A 26,555-nucleotide genomic window follows, 5' to 3' on the forward strand; every position below is an offset into this window, starting at 1 on the left:
CTTTCCCATCTCTGTCATGCACCTCTTTATCCCTCTGTCTAGGAAGGGCCTGAGAGAGAAGAAAAAAAAAAGATTTTCCACTGTAACCTCAGAGTTGGCAAATTCTGACTTTAGTAAACTAAAATGGGAATGACTTCCACAGTAGAAGACCCCTCACTGAAAATACCTTGCCTCCAGCTTTGCTATATTAGTATATGTGGAAGTGTAACTTTATTGAGATAAGTAATCCTATTGACTTCAGTGTGACAGACCACTCAAGATAAAGTATCACACCTGGGTAAAAGTTTGCAGAATCAGGACCTCAGTTAATTCCTCCATATATAAAACAGACAATAGGACATATTTTTGCACAACTAACCCTCTCTACTCAAATGAGGCCCAGGTTTAGAACAAAAAGGGTTTGGAGCTATGTAAGTATATTGAATAGTCACAGCACCTGCCTAGATTTGGAGCAGGTGTTCAGGTTCAGGTTCACTATTTTCCCCCTTGACATAAAAATTTATTTTGAAATATCTTTTAAGATTCATGAAGTGGCACTTAATTCTTCAAATGTTTAGCAGGGAGGAATCCCCAGATCCCATCCCCCATTTTTGTCTTTAATTTACATAAAACAGAATGCTCCAGCCTGGTCATGTATGATTTTTGGCAGGTATGATGGTCCTCTGGGAGTGAAAGACTCTTACATGCTACATGAGGCACATGACTTACGAGGAGAGGCTGAGGGAACTGGGGTTATTTAGTCTGAAGAAAAGAAGAATGAGGGGGGATTTGATAGCAGCCTTCAACTACCTGAAGGGGGGTTCCAAAGTGGATGGAGCTTGGCTGTTCTCACTGATGGCAGATAACAGAACGAGGAGTAATGGTCTCAAGTTACAGTGGGGGAGGTCTAGGTTGGATATTTAGGAAAAACTATTTCACTAGGAGGGTGGTGAAGCATTGGGAAGGGGTTACCTAGGGAGGAGGTGGAATCTCCATCCTTAGAGGTTTTTAAGGCCCAGCTTGACAAAGCCCTGGCTGGGATGATTTAGTTGGGGTTGGTCCTGCTTTGTGCAGGGGGTTGGACTAGATGACCTGCTCAGGTCCCTTCCAACCCTGATATTCTATGATTCTATGAATATCAGAGTTTTCAAATAAGTTAAAAACTCGGGCTGAAAACTCTCATAGCCATTTTCAATATCATTGGCTCTGATTGGAATTTCAGTCGTGGGGGTTATCTAAAAGTACATTCTGACTACAAGTGTACAAGCTATTTCAATTCAGTTATCACTATGCGCCCTTCTCTAGTGCCAGAGTTTCTGAGCCTCGTGCCATAGTGACACCTGCTGGAAAAATTTGGAACACCAGCACCTATCTGGCCTCAAGGCTGCAACCCACCAAGTTAACTCTTGCATCAATAACATTCACCAGCATAAAGAAAAGGAGTACTTGTGGCACCTTAGAGACTAACCAATTTATTTGAGCAAAAGCTTTCGTGAGCTACAGCTCAGTTCATCGGATGAAGTGAGCTGTAGCTCACGAAAGCTTATGCTCAAATAAATTGGTTAGTCTCTAAGGTGCCACAAATACTCCTTTTCTTTTTGTGAATACAGACTAACATGGCTGCTGCTCTGAAACCATTCACCAGCATGTTTGATTTGGGATCCTTCAGATTCCAGTGGCCAGTTAACCCAAGCAGGTTCTTGAGCATTTACATTTCAGGTGTCTGCTGAGAATGAGCAATTCTATTTTATTGCATTTATTTTCTGATACACTGTCACCTCCAAAATGTTATTTCTAATGAACGTAGGAGGATGTGTGAGAAGCATTGCTTCTCCATGCCCATATGTGATATCCGCTATGGGATATACAGCACCCAATTCTTCCTGCCGTTACACAGCTGTAATGAGAGTTTTATCTGTACAAATGGGCTCTTAGATTTTGCTTCCCCAGCCCATATTATGTCTTCATTTACTTTAGAGGAACATTGATCTATCTTGACAAAGTTTAGACCTGCCAATATTATTTTTAAGTATAGCCTTGGCACCTCTACAATTATTCTGATATGTGTTTTCCATCAAAACAAATGGTTCAAAGAGGAAAATAAATAGCCCAGTACTCAGGATCAATGCTACAATAATAAACCAGCATGCACAGCCCATCACTTCCGTGTCGCAATCTCGCAACAGGCAATCCATGTGCATGTAAGTGATGGAGGAAACACAAATTCAGTGAGGCAACAAGCCTGAGGAGTCTCTGTACACTGATGAGGAAAACGTGGTTTTAGAAGCTTTGAGAGTATCTTTTAAAATGTTTCCTTAGACTGGAAGCAGTTCAGAGTGGTGCTGTCTGCCTGTATTTGGATAGACAACATCAACTGCACTGTGAGCCGTACTGTAAAACAAATAATTATAAGGAGCACAGTTAAAGATTCACCAAATGTGTTTTTGATTAAAAAAACATGGAGCTGGCCCAGTATTAAAAAAACTTTAGCAAATCTTTACCGAATCCGGTTGAATTTCTAGTTTGTATCAAAACCAGGTGAGTTTTCAGTGGTTTCCTCTAAACTAAATCAAAATAAGCCCACTCTTAAACCAAATTAAGATTGTCCCCTACAGTAGTTTTCACTGATTTAATCTAATTGGTGTAAAATAACACTTCTGGACCTGGTCTATACTGACATAGCAATGTCAGTTAGGGGTGTGAAAAATCCACACCCCTGATCGATGTAGCTATGCTGACCTGAGCCCCAGTGTAGACACAGCTATGTTGATGGAAGAATCCTTCTGTTGACATAGCTACCATTGCTCAGGGAGTTGGTATTCCTAGGAAAAAACCCTTCCATTAGTTTAGGCTCCGTCTACGCTCTGGGGTTTTGCTGTCATAGCTACGGTGACATAGCTATGCCAGTATAGTCTCCATAGTGTAGACATACCCTAAGTTAAACTGGTGCAACCATCTCATGTAGATAAGGCCAAAGGTACCTGATGGTGAGGCATTCATATATGAATAGTACTCAATATTATTAGCACACAGCAGTTCTGACTTCTAAGAACTCAAAGTGGTCACTGGTAAGATAGCAACGGGCTGTGTATGATATGCAGTAAACATTATCTCTGACCTGAGTTGTGTGCTTCCTAAGGTGGATACATGAGAGGCTCAAGTCAGGAGTGGTTTCCAGTCTGCTGCATTGATTGTGCTGTTGCTGATGGGCTCATTTAAACTAAAATAATCTAGTAATCTCTCCTTTTCAGACAACTCGGGCTGCTCTGCATTGGCAGGACCCTGAGAAAAGACCTTAGCTTTTGAAAAGTAGGTGAACTCCTTGCCTCTTTGTCTTGGTACAGCCCATGCCTATTCAAGTAAAACGAGAGCCAGAGGAGACGACCCTAAATGTGCAGTTCCCAGAGCTTGTATTGTTGCTTTTGTTTCCTCCAGTCTTGTGCTTCTGTTAGTTAATAAACTCTCTCCAATTTCCTCTTCTTTTTTTTTCTAGGCAAGGGATGGATTCATAGACCGTTTCTCACCACGGCGAAGAGGTGAGCGCGTCTGAGAAGAAGGGAGCTATGCCCCTTACGGGAAGATATCGAGTGCCTTACGTCTTGATTCTTCTTGCACTCCTCTGGGGTGGAGAGAGAATTCAGGCACAAAGAGCAGGTATGTGCTGATGCTCCTGGGACAACCGAGTATTGAAAAGCTACCTAGATTTTTACTTTGCTTGGGGCATTACTCTTGTAGAAGAAGCTAGCAATGTACCCACCCTTACAAATATAGTAAGCAGACCTCACGGAGACGGGGTAGCTTAGTGCTGAAAAAATCTGGACTTAATTAGAATCCTGTAACCACTACAAGACCAGGACGTAGCAGGGTTAGTTCAGACTTTCAGTCTTGCAGGCTAGCCTGAGTTGCATGCAGTTTACACTGTACAGGCGTGATCCAAACCCCATTGAAGTCAGTATCAGTGTTTCCATTGCCTTCAATGGGCTTTGAATCAGATCTTCAGGGTCTTTTAGACGACACTTTAAAAACTCAGATATCCTGGCCTTTTTCACAAGAGACAGGGCCCTCTGGTGTCCTTAGCTAATTTTATTCTAAAATGAGAGGAAACTGTAGCCACCCCTCTGAAACTCAGTAGCAGCTGCTCTCAGTATAGGAGCTACAGATGTAGTTTGTGCAACACTTTGGGGTGAAAGATGCTATATAAATGTAAACTTTTATCATTAAATGAGCAAATAATTAGTAAAAAAAAAAAAAAAAAAGAACAAACGGTCTCTTTTTCTGTTTGCAAACAGGTCATGATGGTGTCAAACTTACTGGTTTGTTGAGCAAAGCATTTCAGTTCAGTATTAATTCTGGGCCTGTAGTTTCTCTGTGAGCTGTTTTGCTTGGAGATAGGTCACATGGAAAGATTCTGTTTGCTGACTGGATGGCCCCTAACCCTTAGAATCATGTTTCCATTGACCATGTTTCCTGGTAATAATCCCCACCATTTCTTTCTGCCAGTAAACAATTTTGTTATAATATTCTGAGAAACAAGGAAAAGATTCTCTATACAGTGGAAAGGAATATGTTTAAAGATCTGGACCAGTATTCACCGAAAACCTTTTTGCAGCATTTGCTTTGCTCTGTCAAGTATATAAACAAAGAATCACTGACCCATCAAGGATTAGCCCTGTTAAACATAGGATTTTCCTGTATTAATTCCTGAATACACCTCAGTAGCTTTACCTCAACAACCTTGTTTTGTGGACAGTCACCCCTGAATGGAGAAGGGATTCCTTCTCTCTGCTCTGTATGGTTTTAAATTACACTTACTGAGATGTGCTAAAAGAAGCAACCTGCATAGACATTGCTGAATATGTTTAAACCTTTTGTGTTCTTCAGTTAGCTCTGCTTAACCCCTTTTTGTCCAGACAGAATAGATTAATGATGCTGGACTTTTCCCGTAGCCTTTAGAGCTGAGGACCAGTTTGGTTGAATTTTACAGTTAAATGACACATAATGTCTATCTATTATGCAGGGAACGGAACAGAACAAAACTCGGCATTCTAACTGAGATATATGCACATAGCTTAATTGGTGTCTCATAGCATAAAACCCACATGTTCCAGCCAGCATGCGCCCTCAAGTCATTTTGTGAGAGGTATATTATGTTTGTCCGCTCACATAACGATTGATTGATTGGCTGTACAGTGTTCCAGGCATGCCTACATAGACTTTGCCTATTGAATGGCTGGGTGTATCAGCTGAACACTGTTGGCAGGGTGGTCATTCATATGGCTCCAGAAATGTGCACGGTGCTTTTACAGAAATGATGTTCCATAAAATGTTCATGGTCAACAGCACCAGAATAGGTTCAGTGGCGTTCATCTGCAAAGGGGTTAACACTTGTGATGGGTGATTCTCACAAATGCTTGTTCATATAAGCACAGGAAATATGGAATCCTGTGACCTGTGTAAACACTCTACCCTCTATCATGCAATCCTGGGAGCTATCTTATTTCCCCTCAAACACCGGTCTTCCTGCCCTTCAATAGGATCCTACCACAAGTCATCTTCATCGGTCCGGGCAACCTCCCAGTAGAGTTTGCTTCTCTGGGACAGCTGAGTGGCATATCTCTCTTCCCCCGCCTCCCCCCTTAGCAGTCCTCCAAAGCTCCCATCACCAATGCAGGAGCACAGAGTGTGTTGCCCAGCTGACCCCTGAAGATGACTGGCTGCTCCCAGAGCTAATTTGTAATCTACGATGATCAGAGCAGGGAATAGAGAGGACTTCTGGAACCCCTGCATGACCACCAGACTGAACTCAAGGAGGGTTTCAGATGCTTTTCATTTTGTTTCAACCACGTCACTCTTCCTTAGGTGACGCACACTAATAAGAGTTGTCAAGGCTGATTCCTCACTCTGGCACTTAGAGTACAGAAGGTGGGGGCCCGCAAGGACTCTAAAAATAAATACTGGCCACTCCAGGCTCGTATTAAACTCCCAAGGTTACAGCTTTTCTCTGACCTTGGATTGGTAGATGCTACCACCAACCAAGTGCAGAACCCCTTTGAGAGCTCAGGAAGGCACACTTGGGAATTCCTTCCTGTGAGGTACCCTCAAGCCCTTTCATGCCCCCTCCCTGAAAGAGCTGAGAAGGGGGGGGGAGAGGAAATCAGTTGTTGCCACCAGCTAATTAAACAACATGTGCACAAACTTCTTAAGACACAAAAATCCAATTCTGTTCTTAAAAAAGGTAAATTTTATAAATTAAAAAAAAGAAAAGACATCTGGGAACTCAGGCTATTGCTAGATTTTTAAAAGAGCAATTACAAGGATTAAGCATAAAGAATACCTTTCTTGAGGTTCAGCTTAAAGGTTACGAGCAAAACAAAAGCACCTGGGGTTAGCACAGAGGAATCCACAAGCCATAAAGAAATAAAAGGGATAAACCTAATAGTGTCTTCCTAGACATTTCCTGATCTACTTACATATCTGGGGTTTTAAATGAGTAGTTTCTAGGTATGATACTGTTGATTTTTTCATACCTGGCCCAAGCTTCTTACAGCATAGCTCTGCCCTGTCCGCCTCTCCCCAGGAGAACAACAACTGACCAACAAAAGGGGAGTCGTTTTTCAATTTTAAAAAGTTCTAGTCTTCCCATTGGCTCTTTTGGTCAGGTGCCCACTCACTTCCCTTTTATCTATTTAACCCTTTACAGGTAGAGCAAGTAGAGAACAGCTACTAAGAGGGATTTTATAACTACTGGCTGGCTGGGTATCCATGAAAGGGAGCTATACCCCCCTCCTGCTTCATATATCACAAGAGTTATGGGAAGGTTTTCTAGCAGGTGCTGGGTTGGCTCTGCTGCATGCATAGTAGCTGCGTGCAGGGCTAGACTATAGTGTCAGTTGGTCTGAAGACAGCTGATACAGCAGCATCTGTGGATCAGCAGGATATAGGAAAACCCTGGCCCCTTAGCTCTGACTCTGCAGCAGGGGGAGAGGTGGCATCGAAGCGGCCATGCCAGCTCTACGGCCCCTACATCCCTCTATTCTGAGGTGTTTTTCCCCATGGCGGGTTATTCTGGTGCTATGGGCCCATTTTGGTGGCAGTGGGTGGCACAAAGCAGTTGCACCTCCCTGGAGGATCTGGGGCCATGACGTTCTCGTTACATTAAAATAAATGACATTTGTATAGCAGCTTTCGTCCTGAAGGATCACTTAGCCCTTTATGAGCTCAGACATACATAGGATTTCATTAATTCATCACTGATAGGGACAGTTCCTACCGAGTGGCACATTCTGATTATACCTTGTGTCGTCTGTCCTTCCCCACCTACTGGCCTTTTTGTGGTTATGTAGCCTATTGGCTTGCTAATGCTCTGGCAAAGCAGGAAAAAGTCCTCAGGCAAAGCAGGAAAAAGTGATAAGCTCTCCTTGAAGGTGGCTGCGAAATATACTACCAGTCTCGCTTCCTGGTGCAAGAAAATGGCAATTAAAACCTGTTGGCCTTTTGGATTACACAGACTTCAGATTATGAATATTTCAACTGAAGACAAGAGGCTGGTTGTGGGGGTAGGGAAACGTTTCCTTTGCAAAGGAACTGTGCTTTGTTGTCAAGGAAGCCATGCTACTAGTCAAGGAATCGTCCCTTAGTCAACATACACTGGCAAACAGAATAAGAATAAAAATAATCTTGTTATAAACTTGTCTCCCCGAGATATTGTGAGGAGGAAAATAGTAGCTTGTAGCTAAGCATAAATAAATTAACACTATCATTTGAGAGGGAACATGGAAGCTTCACTGTTCAAGGTCAAGGTTGGCACTGGCATGGTCAACACAGATCTCTTGATCCGACAATATTTTTCAATGCACTGCATTAGAAGTGGGAATGGAAAAGGGACTGCTAACATTTTTAAAAGAGAAGAGCAGCCTCATATTAATGCAGACAGTGTAGGCAAAAGGATTGTGTGGAGACAGAGCAAGCAAAGAAGGAAAGGAGAGGGTTTGAATTCAAAGTAACAGAGGTGTCCAGATCTACTATAGATCTCCCAAAATTGATGAGGGGGAAATCACAGGGAAGAAAGACTGAAAACTTGTGCTCCCTCTGTGGGACAAAGCGATAGATGCCTCCAGCACAGAGGCAGTACACTGAATAGACATGACTAGAGAGGTTGAGGTATGTGTGATGATCCTCTTTCAGCTTCTCTTAGCAGAATCTTCCATTGCCCCTGCAGGTTGCAAGAATGTCCACTATGACCTTGTCTTCATCTTGGATACCTCTTCCAGTGTGGGTAAAGAAGATTTTGAGAAGGTCCGCCAGTGGGTGTCTAATCTGGTGGAGACCTTTGAGATCGGACTGGACAAAACCCGAGTAGGAGTGGTACGTTACAGTGACAGGCCAGCCACAGAGTTTGACTTGGGAAGGTACCAAACTCGTGAGGCAATCAAAGAAGCTGCAAGGAACATTAAGTATTATGGGGGTAACACAAATACTGGCGATGCCCTCCGGTATATCAACACCTATAGCTTTTCCAAAGAGGCAGGTGGGAGGCCTAGTGACCCAACCAGTCAGAAAGTGGCTATCCTTTTGACTGATGGAAGGAGCCAGGATTATGTCATGGATGCAGCCACTGCGGCACGTAAGGCTGGAATAAGGATCTTTGCTGTGGGAGTGGGTGAGGCCTTAAAGGAGGAATTGGATGAAATTGCTTCGGAGCCTAAATCTGCCCATGTGTTCCACGTCTCTGATTACAATGCCATTGATAAAATACGAGGGAAACTGAGACGACGGCTCTGTGAAAGTAAGTAGAGACATTGTTACTTTAATACACAGAGAATTGTAATAGAGTAATCGTGTGTCTGTGAAAGTCCTATACATATGTTCCCTCATTCTTGTTTGTTTGTAACTTTGGGTCCTAATTCTCTTTCTCTCCCTCCATATTCATCCATTGATCCATTCATCCAATAGTGTCCTGAATTTTTCACTTTTTAAGAAGCCACTTTACTGCTGGTGGCAATCATCGTCTGTTTAATTCTGGGTTGTATGGGCCAAAACAACATTAACCAAGGGTCAACTTCCAGTGGGATCAAATCAGAGAGAAATAATGTATATATATTTCTGGAAATTGAAATTATATATAAAAATTTGTCTGTTTCTCTCATGTAGTGGCTCATTGGAAACTGTTTGTTTGATCTCTTACACTCTGTATCCAATGTATTCTTACATAGAATTGAAGTTTTATCTCATCTGAATTTGGTTGCAGCATCCTATGCAGCCTATGTATATGGGTGGGGTCTGGTTCCTTGCTGTGTTGTCATTAGACAGTATAGTGGAGTAGAGTTAATCCGTCACTAGGCAGCAGCCCTGGAAATAACCATTCTGAAGCCAAATGAGATTTAACCTGAGTAAACACTTTTTGTGAGGGGTGCCCCAACGGCGGCATTGCTGTGCCTGCTATACTTTGCTATGAATGGTATCCCAGCTCTTTAGCTGGAAAAGCAGGCACCAGCCATCCATGGCCCCCATGTAAGGGCTCCCAGCTACTGGATCCACATATACCCGGTTGGCTTTGTGTTCAAGGTATTTAAGGTTGCTATGTGTCCTGGAAATGAAACTCACAATACTGCCCTGCATCATGTGGTCTGAGTTTGCAGGACAGCTGATGAGTCTCTGTGGGGCGCTGTGACATGGTGGATGGTGATGTCATAGAATCATAGAATATCAGGGCTGGAGGGGACCTCAGGAGGTCATCTAGTCCAACCCCCTGCTCAAAGCAGAACCAATCCCCAATTTTTGCCCCAGATCCCTAGATGGCCCCCCTAAGGATTGAACTCACAACCCTGAGTTTAGCAGGCCAATGCTCAAATCACTGAGCTATCCCTCCCTTCTCCCCATGACATTGTGTGCTGATAACACAGCATTGTCGTGGACTGACTCAAACATGGCATAACGTGTTGTGACATTAATTCCTTGTTTGACTTCAGTTTATAAATGTTCATGTGCACCGGCACTAATCTCACCCTCGAATGGAGTTAGGCTGGATGTCTCCTAGATGTAGTGCAGATCAAAGGTGTTGGTTCTCCTTACACCAAAATAAACCTCTGACAGTCTTATTCCTTCAGGGTTCCAAAGAGATGGGAACAATTATCCCCTGCCGTGCTGTATGTAACACTGGATATGCCCAGACAAATTTGCTGCAGCTATACATTTTGATGTACCCAGAGTGGCTTGATGTTGCATTGAAATATGTGCCAATTCCTGTAGAAAAGTTTCTTAAAACAAATGCTTGCAGTGCATATTACCATTTGGTCTGTCTCATCTGATCAAGGAATCATCTGCCCATTTTACCAGGTGGAATGTTATCATTTGATGGCATTCTGATTGCAGATTAGGTCCACAGTACATGTATGTAACACCTGCTTATTTAAAGCCCAGGGAATTATGAAAGGCATATAGCTTTTCATCCTGAGGGCTGTGACTGACACTACTCAGAACTATCTGCTTTCATCTGCAGGCATGACTTGGATGGGGAGAAAGGAAGCATCCTGAAATGTGGATGAAGAGTAGGGGTTTAGGGTTATTAAACATGGGGAACTTCTTGGGGAAGGGATAGATTACTAAATTAGTGGGTTGATTTCTATATAAAACCAATGGGATCCAGACTGCTGGTAATGACAGTTAGGAAGGTTGAAGTGGGGGCTTTGTTAAAACTATGAACTAATGGGAAACATGCAACTGTTAGGGCAGGACACCGGTTGGACAATCAGATCTGCAAAAGACATCAAATGACAAAGTGAAATTAAGACTTCAGGGGTGTGGGATAGAACAGTGACTACCGATTGGGCTGAGGGAAGGATAGTCCGGGTGAAAGGAGCAATACCCGAATTATGCAGCAAAGTTTCAGCAAACACAGGTCCATGCAAACCGGCTCAGCTTGCTACGATGATGTATTGCCTCTTGCTGTGGCTGAACTGTTCTTGCTATTTTTTAACGAATGAAATATTTAGGGTCAGATTAGAGCTAAACCAAAAAAAAAAAAAATCTCCCAGTGGGCAGAGCAATTTGACATTGATAAAACTGGCGAGAGAGGATGTTGAGGTATCACCAAAGGAGGCAGCAAGACAGAGATCAGATAGCTTTCTTAGGGTGAATAATGTAGGGGAAAACTGGTGTTTACAGGGGAAGGGTGTCGGGTCAGAACACATGCGTGGAATGAAAGGGAATGGTGGAGCTGTAATTTCTGCACTGTATTGGCCAACAAAGATGCTTCCAGCCCTAACTCTTAGTATACTATATAAATGTGAGGATCAGCGCAGTGGTGTAAATCTTGAGGTTTGGGGCAGCAGCTGCTCCAGAATAACGTGTCACTTGTCTCTGGTCGCACTGGATTTGCATTTTGAACTTTCATTAATCCTTGCTATAGTAGACTATGAATTTATCATTGTGAGTGAGTCACTGAGCGCATTGATAATACTTCAGGCTTGATCTGACACTATGGAAATAAACAGTGCACACTTGAAAATAATGCATGTGCTCAGCAGACCGTGGGTCAGTGGCTGATATTTTTACCAAACTCTTCCATTTACATTCTGGACTAGAGCCAGCTGACCAACCTAGGCGACAGCTTTGCCTGATGGTAGGAGGAGAGGTATTACTGTACAGATTCCCGGGTTGTTCCATGGGTCTTCATGCTTTCAAAATAGCGTTTACCTGCATATGATTTAGTGACGAGAGCAGGCAGATGTGGAGAATATGAAGATATATTGGCAACATATTGCCCTTGATAGGTGAGTGGCAGGGGGAGTGGAATGCTTTGCAGAGGGAGAATGTAGCTCCCATTGGAAAATCTGGGCTATGTTTGAAGTTGGATTCAAGAAGATTATTGCATGTGTAACCCACACACCTTGTGGGTGTGGTGTTCTGTCCCATCTAGTGGCACCGAGACATCTTAGAGAGAGATTAATGTGTGTCCTCTACAGCCTTCGCTAAGAGCCCCTTAGCTTATGCAATAGAGGCTCATGCATTTAGCTCCAGAGATCCCAGGTTCGATCCCACCCGCCGACAACCTGGGTCTGTCGGGGTTGCCCATGGACAGAGGCTGACTGAGGTTGGGAAATGCTGTTGCTTGACCCTGTAAATGCTCTCAAATGAGATTTAGGACTGCAGCGGGTGGACCATGGAAATGCCCAGACCATGGGGGCTTCTTTCCTAAAGTAGCCAGCACTAGCTACAGCCAAGGGCGCAGAGGGTTGGTGAAGGCCTTCCCCTTTAAGAATCACTCCTAGGCCTCAGGAGAACTTTCTTGCCTTTCAAAAGTTCTTTGCCGTCTGGGGGCACATGTGGTCCAGTTAACACCCATTTTCCTCAAGTACCTGTACCTTTGAAATAGGCATGCTGGTTGCTCGGTTAACTGCTGCTTGCTATGATGTAAACGGCAGTAGTGCAACCTCAGTTGCTCTCATCTCGCTTGCCCTCAGATGCTTGGCTGTGTCTGACTGGAAACAGCCTGCTGAGCCAGCAATTGAGGGGCAGCAAGCTGTATCCTGGTGTGCAGCATAGTTACGGATGCTCCTTCCTTTCCTCCAAGCAGTGTGTCGTGGATTTTGCAACAGGGCAAATTCTCTTCTGCTGGAAAACCTCAACATTGGAAGATTTTCCCCTTCCCTGGGAAGCTACTCACACTGCAATGAAATGGTCAGCTGTGATCCTTCTGAAGTCTTGGGACAGTCAGGATCCGACTGCTGTGAGCCCCGTTTCTCTTCCTTGGTGTTCAAGGAGTAAAGGGGTTGATTCTAATGTTGTTGTTTACACAGTGTAGATGTGGAAGCAACTCCATGGAACGTGTTAGTGACACCTAATCTATCCTGGTGTAAGTGAGGGCAGAATAAAGTTTTGAGCTCTGGCCAGATTTCTGGGATCTTTACAAGGAACACTTTAAAGGCAGCATTCCAACCTACTAGAAAGTGAGTGATTAAATCTCTTGCATTCTCCTTGCCCTTCTATTGGTTTAGTACCCTTATTTATTTTTAAATAGTCACATACAAATAACAGCAACATAAAACACTGACAAATCGCACAAAGTCTTAAAAGAAAAAATGAAGCCCTCAGCTATTACACCACTTCACTCTCAGCACTGCTTCAGCAAGCTCATGTTCTTCTCATTGCAACCAGGGAGCATCTCCTTCTATTCTGTGATTTCTGTCTCACAGCTCATGTAAGAAACCTCGCTAAACAATGTCTAAATTACAAGAAGAGGCAGAAAGAAGATTATACTGATGCCAGATAAAATCAGTCCTAGACACTGGAGAGGAGCATTTGAGATCATCAGAAAATGGATGGGTCTCAGATGCAGGAGAAATTACGTCTTATGAAAAAGCAACGTGCAGCTTAGAGAACAGAAAGGCGAGAAATATGGTGAATGTGAGAGCCACTTCTAAACTGCATAAGACTGAAACAGAGAAATAGAAACCAACAACGCTGGAGGATCTTGTCATGCGCTGGAAGTCATTAGTGGCTTGTTTTTCAAAAGCAGTGCGCACCTGCCACTCTCCTTGATTTTATTGGAGCTGTGGGTGCTCAGCTCTTCTGAATATTAAGCCGTAGGGGCCTGATGCAAAACTCACTAAAATCAATGGGAGTCTTTTCACTGACTCCAATGGGCTTTAGATCAGGCCCTAAAGAAAAGCCACTTATCCGTTGGGTTATATTCTCTTTTTTAGTGTTTACTTGGTAAAGGACAGATGAGGAACAGTCTGCAGTATACGTGTGGCAGGATGAGGATCTGAGCAGCTGGGCTAACACTCAGCAGGAATGCAAGTGAAGCACAGAAAAAACTCTCTGGGGTTTGAGGTTTATTTATAGGCTTTTCTGGTGCAAACAAAATAGATTAGCAGAGAATCTCCCCATGTTCCCTTCAGGCAGCTGAAGAGCCTTTAAATTCCAAAACAATATGTATAGGGCAGATCTTGTGTTTTCTAGCGCTTCATGTGATCTCCTGAGGTCCCTTCCAACCCTGAGATTCTATGATTCTATGTCCTGGCTTCTAAGCAAGCAGCTGGCTCCACGCAGAAAGGAACCCACCCCCTTTTTAACACTCTGGGCCTACTTCTTTTTTTTGCCTTGCCCCCTGGCATAGAGACTTAGACAAAGTGCAAATCCCAATGGTATCGTCCTTCACCCACTATGCACAGGCACATAAGAACGGCCCTACTGGGTCAGACCAAGGGTCCATCGAGCCCCGTATCCTGTCTGCCAACAGTGGCCAGTGCCAGGTGCCCCAGAGGGAATGAACAGAACAGGTAAGCATCAAGTGATCCATCCCCTAGACTGTAGGGAGCCCTTCCTGGTGCACTAAGGGTATGTCTACATGGGAGTAAAAGACAGTTGCAGCTGGCCCAGGTCAGCTGACTTGGGCTCAAGCTGCGGGGCTAAACATTGCTGTGTAAGAGGTCCCAGAGCCTGGGCTCCAGCCTGAGCCTAAATGTCTACACTACAGTTAAACAGCCCCGTAGTCCAAGTCAGCTGACCTGGGCCAGCCGCAGGTGTTTAATTGCAGTGTGGACATACCCTAAAGGACCTGTATGTCTCCTCATTGAGAAGTTGAATAAAGATTTAAGCTACAAAAATAAGCGTTGCAAAATCTGACAAGGCTGGTTCAGTTTCTTTATAGCAGATATGGAGCAAGGCAGCTTCTCCTGGAAGAAGTGAAAAGGAAAAATTAGTCCCCCCCCACCCCCGTTCCACACTGTCCATTCAAATAAAAGAACTGTGAAGTGGTACATGAGAACTGAAGAAGGGAAGGATCAAGATCCTCACTCACTCCTGACTGATCACCCTTCCTCAGTGCTTTGAGGGGAAATAAACCCTCCTGTGGTCCCTGCCAATATATACTAGGGAAAATATCCTTCAGAATCTGGTGACCAGTTGAATCGTATTAAATATGCAAGAGGCTGACTATGTTTAAGTATCCAATTGCCTTTTTATCCTGAGATAACATTGGTGTTGAAGTAGAGGTCATTTATTATCTTGAATCTCAGTAGCATCAATTCATACGGTACCTCTTGAGATAGCAAATTCCTCAGTTTCAGTATCATGTAAGAAGTGGGCTTAGTAATGTCTGGTGTATGCTTTGCCAATGCACCTCAGTCACGAACTGCTTGTACCACTACACTGTAGCGTTGGCCTCTTCCTCGTACAGACTGGCAGTTGAATGGTGCTTTTAGGATTCCAACCAGCATCTAGCAAGGATGATGCTGAGACCTTGAAGTCTGAATCATGGCTGGCTCTAGGCCTTGTCATCCTATGCTAACTGGGAAATGGCATTGAGGTCAGCCTTTCTTTTTATGTTCTCATACCATGCCCAGCGTCTGCGTACCTGAGCACCTATTCACGCAGGGCTTGAATTGAAGTCAACGGTAATCTCTTTAGAGCAGGCCTACAATGAACAGTGACACTATGCTTTACTGTCTCTGACCACATGTTCTGCCTGCATGCTGATACTGATGCTAGCCCTAAAAACAGCATTTAACTCTAGGCCTTTAAAGGCGACGTGTTAGTATATTAACCCAACAAGCCATCTCATCCATCTTATTCTGCAGCAGAGGCTTTAAACTGGTGAGTCGTGACCCTTGCCACGGTGTTAACGAACAGTTGTCTCTGCAAGGTCTCTTGAAGCCTGTCCCCATCAGCTGAAATAGTACTGGTTTTGCAAATAGTTTCATAAACACAATTTAACCATGGAACCACTCTCCAAACTGGGTTAGTAACTCTGCCCTATTTGTATGGTTCCTATAGGGAGAGAAAATCTTGTTAAATGGATACGATATTCAAGACTGCCTGCCTGCTAGGACCGGAACATGGTTTGGAAACCAGCTTGCTTCAGAACCGTTTATTGTTGTGCTGTGAGGATGCAAACCTTGCTACCATTTCTGTGTTTTATTCAGAAGAGGATGAAGTTCTCCCCTGTGCAGGGCCCGTGTTAGGTCTATGCCCTTCCTGAGGCCACCTCTACACTTTGGGTGCTACAGCAGCACAGCTACAGCCCGGCAGCTATGCCATTGCAATCTTGCAGTGTAGAAGCAGACTGGAGTGACGAAAGGAGGTTTCCCTTTGCTGTCGGCACACCGCTTCCCCGAGCAACAATTGACAGGTTGATAGAAGCATTCTTCCATTGATGTAGCTGTGTCTGCACTGGGGGGTTAAGTCGGCATAGCTGCATCGCTCCGGGGTGTGGATATTTCACCCCCCTGAGCACCATAGTGATGTCAACCTCAGTTTTTAAGATCTAAGTCCCTTTTAAACTGTTTTTGAAGCCTTAGGTGGGACTTAGGTGGTGCATAAGCCTTAAACTGGCCCTCTGCACAGAGGAGAATTTCATCCAAGAGTCGTCATGTTGCTTAACTTTGACTTCCACCAATAACCATCTCATTTTTGACCAGGTACTAAAATTCAGTGATACAGAAATCTAGGTGTAATGCAGGCAGACCAGGTGCCAGCTCATGCCAGAGCCCCAGGCCAATTCACTTGTATATTAGTATAGATCAAAGTAATTGTTTAAATATATGAGTGTATTTGGTGTTTAAATTCATGAAAACTAGTGGGATGTTACTTGCGTTGTTTTCATCTATCTGTATCCCGTTATGATGTAGTAGGATACGTTTACATTGGCTATATCCCTGTAACTAAATAACCCATCAAACGAGCCATCAAACCAGAAAGAAGCCATAGAATCATAGAATATCAGGGTTGGAAGGGACCTCAGGAGGTCATCTAGTCCAACCCCCTGCTCAAAAGCAGGACCAATCCCCAATTAAATCAAATTAAATCCTTGTGGAATGAAAATGAAGAACTTTAACAGAAAAGTGCTAATTTTGAAGCAGTGGTCTTTGTGTGTGATGAGCGGAGGTCAAAGATTCAAAATGTATTCATCACTTTCCATCATTAAAGAAAAAGCCCACATGGGTAGTGACTCTGTCAGCTTGTTTTCTGTGGGAAGAAGCTATAAGTATGGATTCAAAGAAAGATCTTGGATCTCTGGACTGTTTGGACTCTTACAGGGAAGGGTACCAGATGCAGAGTGGAGATCTCCGGAGACAATTGGGATACCCTGAAAAGACTTTTGGGAAACCTGCAGTTTTACATCACTGCCACCATTTGGAATTACAAACGTTGACTCACCTGTGCATATATTTTACCCGCTTTTAACCTTTCAATAACTCTAATTTCCTTTTTTTAGCTAATAAATCTTTAGTTAGTTTACTATAGAATTGGCTACCAGCGTTGTTTTTAGTGTAAGATCTAGAGTAGCACTTGATCTGGGGCAAGGGACTGGTCTGTTGGGACTGGAAGCAACATAAATGTGATGTACAAATAGCCATTTTATCACAAAGTCCAGTTTGTCTGGGTGGCAAGATAGACTGGAGAGTATAAGAGAACTGTCTGACTCCAGTGTGAGACTGCTATAGCGATTCAGGTCATCAGATTTGTCACTGGCTTGGTGAAATCTATAGAACATACCAGTACTTTGGGGCATCTGCCCTGTTTTCTGACAGTCTGCCATGAGGTAGGCACAGATAGACCATTTCCCACTTCACAACAACAAGATATTTCACCCTGTGGCAAGTTTGTAAGGATATTAAAGAGCTTTTCTGGAGATATATTCAGACCTTCTTTTGTTCTCGAATGTACTGTACAGACATCATAATTAAAGTACATCACATGCATTGGTCTGCTAAGAATATTCCTTCCTCAGTGTAGAGCACAGCTTGATTTATAAGGATGGGTTATTTTTGTTACTAAATTGTAGGGTTAGTGTTTCAATCTCACCAGGGATTTTATGAGTTACACCCAAAGGCCAAATTCTCTTCTTTTCCAACTGGTGATCTATCTGGAATTTAGAGCAAAAGTATCGGAAAGATGTTGAACATCTAGACAGACTTTATTTTGATAGATCATTAATTGATTGCTTTGGAATGCAAAATGTGGAACTGTAACAATCTCCATTGTAAGGGTATCATTAGGGCATTAATACGAAAGATGAAGGAGAATAGGTATGAGTTCTGCAGAAAGTGCAGAGAACTTGCCACTGTGGGATTCATAGGACCCAAAGATAGATGCTGGTCAGAAATATTGAGAGGATCTTTCTCCGATGATAACCTGCCCTGATGCACCATTCTTTGTCACTTTATGTCCTATACTGTTGCACTGTGTTCTTGTACGATGTCAGACAGGTGCAGACTCTCCAGAGATGGCTGCATTTCAGAAGTGGATCCTGTCATACATATGGTGGAAACTTTTTTTCCCTTGATTTACACCCTGAGTAACAGGTTTCAGAGTTAAATTTATTTAACTTAGTCTATATCTGTAAAAAAAAAGAACAGTACTTGTGGCACCTTAGAGACTAACAAATTTATTAGAACATAAGCTTTCGTGAGCTACAGCTCACTTCATCGGATGCATACAGTGGAAAATATAGTGGGGAGATTTTATATACACAGAGAACATGAAACAATGGGTGTTACCATACACACTGTAAGGAGAGTGATCAGGTAAGGTGAGCTATTACTAGCAGGAGAGCGAGGGGGACGGACCTTTTGTAGTGATAATCAAGGTGGGCCATTTCCAGCAGTTGACAAGAACAGTAGAAGGGGAAATAAACAAGGGGAAATAGTTTTACTGTGTGTAATGACACATCCATTCAGTCAAGTTGTACGGGGAGACTTTGGCAAACCAGTAAAGTGCCTGAAACCACTATGGCTTATTGCTACAAACAGCCAAGTCAGCAGGCTGTAAATTAGCCAAGTCAGCAGGCTTAGCTTAACCAAGGCAGGAGGGGACGGGGGTTTTTGGGTGCCACAGAGAGGGCAGCTTGACCCTGGGTCCTTCCTGATAAGAATTGTGTTGAAGTTGCTGATACATGCATCTTAGAAGAGCAGGATGTGCCCCAGGAATGTCTATTGGGGCCTCAGGGCCGCAAACTCTGGAAAAACCCACACCTGCTTAATCGATAATCAGAAGGAACCTCTCACTTGACCATTGAAACTGCTTACTTACCAAGTTTGCTTTAAGGGACATGTTTCAGAGTAACAGCCGTGTTAGTCTGTATTTGCAAAAAGAAAAGGAGTACTTGTGGCACCTTAGAGACTAACCAATTTATTTGAGCATGAGCTTTCGTGAGCTACAGCTCACGAAAGCTCATGCTCAAATAAATTGGTTAGTCTCTAAGGTGCCACAAGTACTCCTTTTCTTTTTAAGGGACATGTCATTCTATTACTAATGTATAAATAAGGGGAAAAAGTTTGAGGTAGGGGGACTCTTCAGGACCAGACTCTCCCTCTGGATGCATCTTGTGTTCCCCACTGGCAGACGGGCTGCCGCTGTGCCACTCGAGAGCCACACTCAGCTTTGGTAATTATCAAGGGTTGGGGGTGTTTTACTAACCTGTTGCAGACGTGTATATAATTGCTTGAGACGAAGTAAAGTTTAGCTTTAAGCGAAAGCACTCTTGTGTTGTCCTGTTTGTGCCAGCCATCTATCGGCCCCACGGCTGTGTCTCCCCTGATTTATTTCCTGACACCACCTCGCATAGAGTAAAAGTTACCAAGAGCTTTGGGTTGAAAGAACCCCGGGTAACAAAGTGTGAGCTAGGCCATGACTTGATCCGCACACTAAGAAAGTCTTTGAGATTTTTAACGATGTACAGTAAGGCTATGTCTTCATGGCCAAAAAAGGCGGGGGGTTGCCATGAGATAGTGAATGCGTGTAAAATCTTAGTTCACAAAAAGTGCAGGCACTTGCTACCATGATGTAGCTAGACAAGATCAACACTATAAACCCCACCTGGATTTGCCCTTACCTAGTGACATCACAGTAACGAGCTTTGTCTCCACTAGGATTTTACAGTGAGATAAAGGTCTCTTTTCTCACTGTGAAAACACACTTTCTGGCAATGACAATATAGCCTACGTGTAAGCGATTTCAATACTATAATGCAGGCAGCATGGTGCAGTGGACTAAGCCGTGAACTAGAATCCAGGACAGCCTAAATTCTAGTGTTGATTTGCCGTGTCGCCTTGGGGAAAAATCACTTTAATCTCTGTGAGTCGGCTCTGGGTGTTTAAACTGGTGTGGGATCAGAATCAGGTTCTTAGGATTAAAAGAAAAAGGAGGACTTGTGGCACCTTAGAGACTAACCAATTTATTTGAGCATAAGCTTTCATGAGCTACAGCTCACTTCATCGGATGCTGTAGCTCACAAAAGCTTATGCTCAAATAAATTGGTTAGTCTCTAAGGTGCCACAAGTCCTCTTCTTTTTGCGAATACAGACTAACACGGCTGCTACTCTGAAACCTGTTCTTAGGATTGACTCAGACCAGATCTTCCCTCTACTATAAAACACTTGTCAGTCTGTAAATAAAGCCATACTTAGTTTTCACAGGTACTCAATGCCGTAGTTTTATTTACAGTGACAGCTATGGATATCAGCCTGAGTGATTACACGGTACTTTTCCATAACAAAGGCTTACGCACTCTGCATGTATCTATGCTGCACTCATCTCCCAGCTTTTCAAGTTCATCATCTTTGCAGTCGGGGGCGAGGATACCCATTTAGAGGTCTATTGTCAGGTGTACAATATGTTTTGAGCATACGCTTCCACTATTTAACTATTCCTAAATCATGCTGCAGACAAGTCTTCACCTGTGGAAGGAGTGGGTTATACTCCCTTTATCTTCATCTTCCTTCTAAACATCGTGATAAATTGGCTCTTGAAAACGATGCCGGGTGTTACCACCTGCTGCAGTCTGTTGACTCAGTACAGCATAGAAACAATGCTCTAAAGATGAGCCAGCAGCTGAAGTACACTTAAGGGTAGCAGCGAAGGAGACAGAGCTGTTTTAATCAACATTGCTGAAAGACACTTTTGCTGGGAGTTGCCGTTTCTGCCGAGGTGTATAGAATAGAACCTGTATGTGAACAATAGGACAGGCTCAAATTCATTTTTTTTTCCATTATCTTTCAATTTACCTTTTTTTGTCTGTAATGAAGCAATGCTCACAAAACAGATTTAGCTCTGCACTGGGATCAAACTCAGGAGGGTCTTCAGCTCAGACCACAGCTCTGTATCGCTGGCTCTAAAGGAGAAGCTCTGTTAACTTTAATTAGCTTTTTATAAGTGCAGCCTGAGATTCACACTAGGGCTGTGCTTCAAAGCCCAGGGAGGTAAAAAAGAAGGACTCCTATTGACTGCAGGGGCCTGGACTGTAACAGAAATGGGCTTTGATTCAGCAAAGCATTTAAGCACGCTCTTGGCTTTTAAGCCCGTACTAGAGATCATCTCTGTTCATGGACATGCCTAAGTCTCATTAACTTGGGGTAAAGTTTCCAAAGTGCCTCAGGGAATGTCTGCATTGCAACTGGGCCTGCAGGCGCAGCCCTATGGGAGGTAACTTTGATAAAAATAGAAGCATAGCAGCAGTGGGCCAGGCGAGTCATCCCAGGATGTACCAAGAGACCTGGGTGGGACTGTACTTGGGTAACTATCTGTGTTAGTCTCTAAGGTGCCACAAGTACTCCTTTTCTTTTTGCTACGCTGATGTTTGCCATGAGCTTGCTCAGGTGTGCCTGCCATGCGGCAGCCATGCCTTCCAACTACTGTTTGTAGACACTGGCGATGTCGGGGCTCTTGAAAATCTTACCTTCTTTGTTTAAGTGCTGTGTTGAATAAGGTCCGTGAGGCACAAAGGAGAGGACTTGGACCAGGCCTCAAGCTCTTTAGGATGATCCAGATTGGCCTTTGAGTTGACGAGTATTCTTGTCAGCAAGTTAAGGAAGTATGGGCTGGATGAATGCACTATAAGGTGGGTAGAAAGCTGGCTTGATTGTCGGGCTCAACGGGTAGTGATCAATGGCTCCATGTCTAGTTGGCAGCCGGTGTCAAGTGGAGTGCCCCAGGGGTCGGTCCTGGGGCCAGTTTTGTTCAATATCTTCATAAATGATCTGGAGGATGGTGTGGATTGCACTCTCAGCAAATTTGCGGACGATACTAAACTGGGAGGAATGGTAGATACGCTGGAGGGGAGGGATAGGATACAGAAGGACCTAGACAAATTGGAGGATTGGGCCAAAAGAAATCTGATGAGGTTCAATAAGGATAAGTGCAGGGTCCTGCACTTAGGACGGAAGAATCCAATGCACCGCTACAGACTAGGGACCGAATGGCTAGGCAGCAGTTCTGCGGAAAAGGACCTAGGGGTGAGAGTGGACGAGAAGCTGGATATGAGTCAGCAGTGTGCCCTTGTTGCCAAGAAGGCCAATGGCATTTTGGGATGTATAAGTAGGGGCATAGCGAGCAGATCGAGGGACGTGATCGTCCCCCTCTATTCGACATTGGTGAGGCCTCATCTGGAGTACTGTGTCCAGTTTTGGGCCCCACACTACAAGAAGGATGTGGAGAAATTGGAGAGAGTCCAGCGAAGGGCAACAAAAATGATTAGGGGTCTAGAACACATGACTTATGAGGAGAGGCTGAGGGAGCTGGGATTGTTTAGCCTGCAGAAGAGAAGAATGAGGGGGGATTTGATAGCTGCTTTCAACTACCTGAAAGGGGGTTCCAAAGAGGATGGCTCTAGACTGTTCTCAATGTTAGCAGATGACAGAACGAGGAGTAATGGTCTCAAGTTGCAGTGGGGGAGGTTTAGATTGGATATTAGGAAAAACTTTTTCACTAAGAGGGTGGTGAAACACTGGAATGCGTTGCCTAGGGAGGTGGTGGAATCTCCTTCCTTGGAAGTTTTTAAGGTCAGGCTTGACAAAGCCCTGGCTGGGATGATTTAACTGGGAATTGGTCCTGCTTCGAGCAGGGGGTTGGACTAGATGACCTTCAGGGGTCCCTTCCAACCCTGATATTCTATGATTCTATGAGTCTTGAAACTCCGTCCGAGCTCCCACCTTAACCTCAGTTGCCTTCGCGCAACACCCCTAAAATAAATGAAATGAAAATAGCCCGGCGGGTGCCACCACAAATAGGTTTTAAACCAACTTGAAGTTGCCAATCACCCTATTTAAAACTCACTATTTTGTTCTTTTCAGTGTTTTAATGTTACATGTCCTAGTGGTAAAACTTCCGTTATATGTGTACGTATTTATGTTCTTAGACTCATTCAGCAAAATCAATAAAATATCCAATTCTCCCTCAACTCCTAGGCCTGATCCCTGTGGGATAATGAAATACCAATGTTACACAGTAAATTTTAAGAACAGAACTGTACTTGAGGGAGAATTGGATATTCGGAATCAGATCTGTCTTAGATTATAAATAGTCTTGGAATGATTAGATTTTTATCAGTAAAAGTTGGTAAACATCGATTCCACCCATATACACACACAACCTGATGAAAAAATATTTCTATCAATAATTGACATTTGCAAGTAGAAAAAGAAAAATGCTGCTTGAGAACTTAGTAAATATCCTTAAATTAAATGGTGTATATGTTACATGTGATATTAATTTGTGTTTTAATTATTATAATGCTTTAACTTTTTGAATCTCAACCTCTGTCTGACCACCATAATTTCCCACAACTGTGAAAATTTAAAATCAATAAAAAAAATCACATAATGCTTAAAAACAAACATTGATGTTTTCCAGCAATTGGCAGAAATCTGCCAATCCTATTATAGACTCTATTCTTAGGCCCTGATTCAGAAAGCACATGTTTAATTGGACTTAGGCATACAGTTAAAGTTAAGCACATGGTGCTTTCTTGATTTGGTGTCTTAGATTGTAAGACCAAAGTTTTCAAAAATGGGGGTCTAAATTTAGTCTAAGTTCATATTCAGATATGTAAGTAAGTGGCCCAGTTTTCAAACTTGCGAAGCACCCGGCACCTCCAGAACAGGTATAGGAGACTTGCTGGTATGCTCACCACGTTTGAATTAAAAAAAAAAAAAAAAAAAATCAGGCCATTTATTTGGGAGTCTAAAATATGGACTTGGGAACCAATTTTAGGCCTCCATTCTTGAAATTCTTGGCCTCGTGCTCCTTAAGGCAAGAACTGTCTTCCAATATGTTTGGATAGCATCCACCCCCTTGAGGGCCCTGTCAGGGGGTTGAAGTCTGAATCTGGCAGTACGATGCAGTGGTGAGAGTTAGTGGCCATGTCACCTAGTGGGTGGGGGAAGGGGAACGCAGGCCCACCCTGCTCCACTGGGTTCCAACTCAGGGCCCTGTGAATAGCAGCTCAAATATGTGGCCTGGGGTGGGTGCCCTTACAACTGTTACATGGGCTACTTCCGACCCCAGCTTTGGTTCCTCCGTCACTAGTTAGTTCCTGGTTTCCCCCTGGAGTTCTCTAAGTGCACTCTAGAGGGTCTTCCTCTGTCAGTCGGGGCCTCTGTGGAGTGAGTGGTCTGAGGCGGCTTGACAGTAGGGCCTGGAAGACCCAGGGGGAGGCTCCTCCAGCTGGCCCGGGACACCAACCCAGCAAAATAGTAGCTGTGACACACCCGAGGAAGTAGGCCATGATTGGCGACCAGAAGTTGAGGACCATGTCTTGGCCCATAAGCCCCCACATTTTTGGGTCTGGGTTGGTTTCTGCTCCACTGCTGGAGGAGCTCCCCAAACCATTTCCAGTCCCTTCCTAATATTACTGGGTAAGCCAAGGTGGCTGCTAGGCCTATTCTGCAAGACCGCGTGGCGTCCTACCATCAGCTACACTTTTGTTGCCGCAGGGTAGGGTTGCACATCCCCGTGAATGCACTGGAGGTGGGATACTATATCAAACGTGCCCATGGGATGGTTTGACTACACCCAGAGTCTACCAGGCCTGTCGCGTCAGCTCCGTTGACCTGTACCAGCAACGGCATCTTGGCCGCACCCCGCCTGCAAGCTCTGGTGCCTGCTGTCCATGTCTGTTTGTAGCTGCAATCCATAAAGGGGCACTCCTGCCTAAAATGCCCTTCCTGTCCACACTAAAGGCAGCTCCTCTTTGGGGTCATGGTCCAGTGCTGTGGGGCTTTCTGGTGGGTCCTACCCCCTTCCTCAGCAATCTGGTCCCTTCTCCACTCCACCTCTATGTCTGGGTCCCATCTCTAGGTGAGAAGGACTGGAAGAGGGGGAGCCAGTTTAGTCTCCCTCTGAGTATGACCCTTGCTAGAGGTCGGCACCATGGTTCCAGGGGCCCCCATCCTATGTGTCAGTGAAGCTGGACTGTCGGTGACCACTTAATTCTCCATCAAGGAGAATGGGCCCATTTTCATGAGTGTGATGGGCAACCTGGTGGGGACAACATCCCCTGAGGGTCTGGAGGGGAATTAGATGCCCCCTTGGGTGGAAATGTGTCTCCACCTGCTACACCAGGTGTTCTTATTGCACCCGATGCTGCCACTAGTTCCCGGAGTAGCTGTTGCTACAAATGGCCTTGCTGTTTCTCTGGGCTGTGTGCTGTTGCTGGCTCTCCGCTATCAATTTCAGTAATGCTTCTGTGTCCACGCCTTCTCTGAATAGTATAGGGCCAAGAACCAATCCTTGTGGGACACCTTTAGAAACACACTCTGAGTGATGATTCCCTATTTACAATTATATTTTGAGAGCTATTAGCTAGCCTGTTTTTAATTCATTTAATTGCGTGCCATGTTAAATGTTATGTTCTAGTTTCTTAAATAAAATGCCACATGGTACCACATCAAATGCCTTGCAGAAGTCTGACAGTATTACTATTATCCTTAAAACTTCTCATCTGATCAAAAACAGATATCCAGTTAGCTTGACAAAAATCTATTTTTCCATAAACCCACATTGACTGGCATTAATTACATTACCCTCCTTTAATTCTTTGGCAACTGAGTCTTGTATCAGCTGTTCCATAATTTTATTTTTATAGGCTGACAGGCCTATAATTACCTCAGTTGTCCTGGGTACCACTAAGGCATTTATCAACCTGCACCTGGGATTGGACAGTCAAGCTGAATTCTTTCTTTCTCGTGCAATCATCACTATTAATACATTTTCCACAGGCCAAACGATGCCCTCAATTACACATGTGCAATCCTGAGGTTTCAAAATAATGCCTGGGGAACCCCATTCATTGTCTTCCAAATATGCCCTCAACTACACCCGTACAACACATTTTATTGAAGGGAGATTGCACAGGGAGTGATGGCAGAATTCGGCATCACAACTGGAACTCAGTTAATCATTCTACAGATGCTGAGTGAGAAGATCAGAATGCATCTCATGTGGCCGGAGCGACTTCAGTACTAACAGAAGTAAAAATGTATCAGATTATTTAAATTAGATCTGGAAATTATCAAAAGTCAATTAAAAGGGAGTAACGCCAGACTCTCTCTTCAGAGTAGAATGGCTCTTTTGATGCAGGTTTTTGCAAAAGCCTCTGGTGTCAGCCTGGCTCTACTCCCATTAAACCGAATGGGTGTTTTACTATCGACTTTGGTATGAGCAGTGTCAGGCCAGCGCAGACCATTTTGGAAAACACCCTCACTGCCCATGCAGAGCCATACAGATGGCTTAGGTCACAAGAGGAAATGAGTCTGGCAGTCTCGCTCTCATTGGTAGTGGAGCAATGTCCGTGGAAC

General features: G+C 44.0%; 1 protein-coding gene across 1 annotated transcript in view; it reads left to right on the forward strand.

Annotated features, from left to right (window-relative positions):
• Window positions 1–3,542: 3,542 nt before the first annotated feature.
• The window catches only part of COL22A1 (collagen type XXII alpha 1 chain), a 296,104-nt gene continuing 273,091 nt past the window's right edge, over window positions 3,543–26,555 (forward strand). The window contains exons 1-2 of the mRNA XM_077811037.1: window positions 3,543–3,633; window positions 8,198–8,764. Coding sequence (XP_077667163.1) covers window positions 3,543–3,633; window positions 8,198–8,764 — 658 coding nt within the window. The remainder of the gene's footprint in view (window positions 3,634–8,197; window positions 8,765–26,555) is intronic.

The sequence above is a fragment of the Eretmochelys imbricata genome, chromosome 2 (assembly GCF_965152235.1).
Source record: "Eretmochelys imbricata isolate rEreImb1 chromosome 2, rEreImb1.hap1, whole genome shotgun sequence".
Lineage (NCBI taxonomy): Eukaryota > Metazoa > Chordata > Testudines > Cheloniidae > Eretmochelys > Eretmochelys imbricata.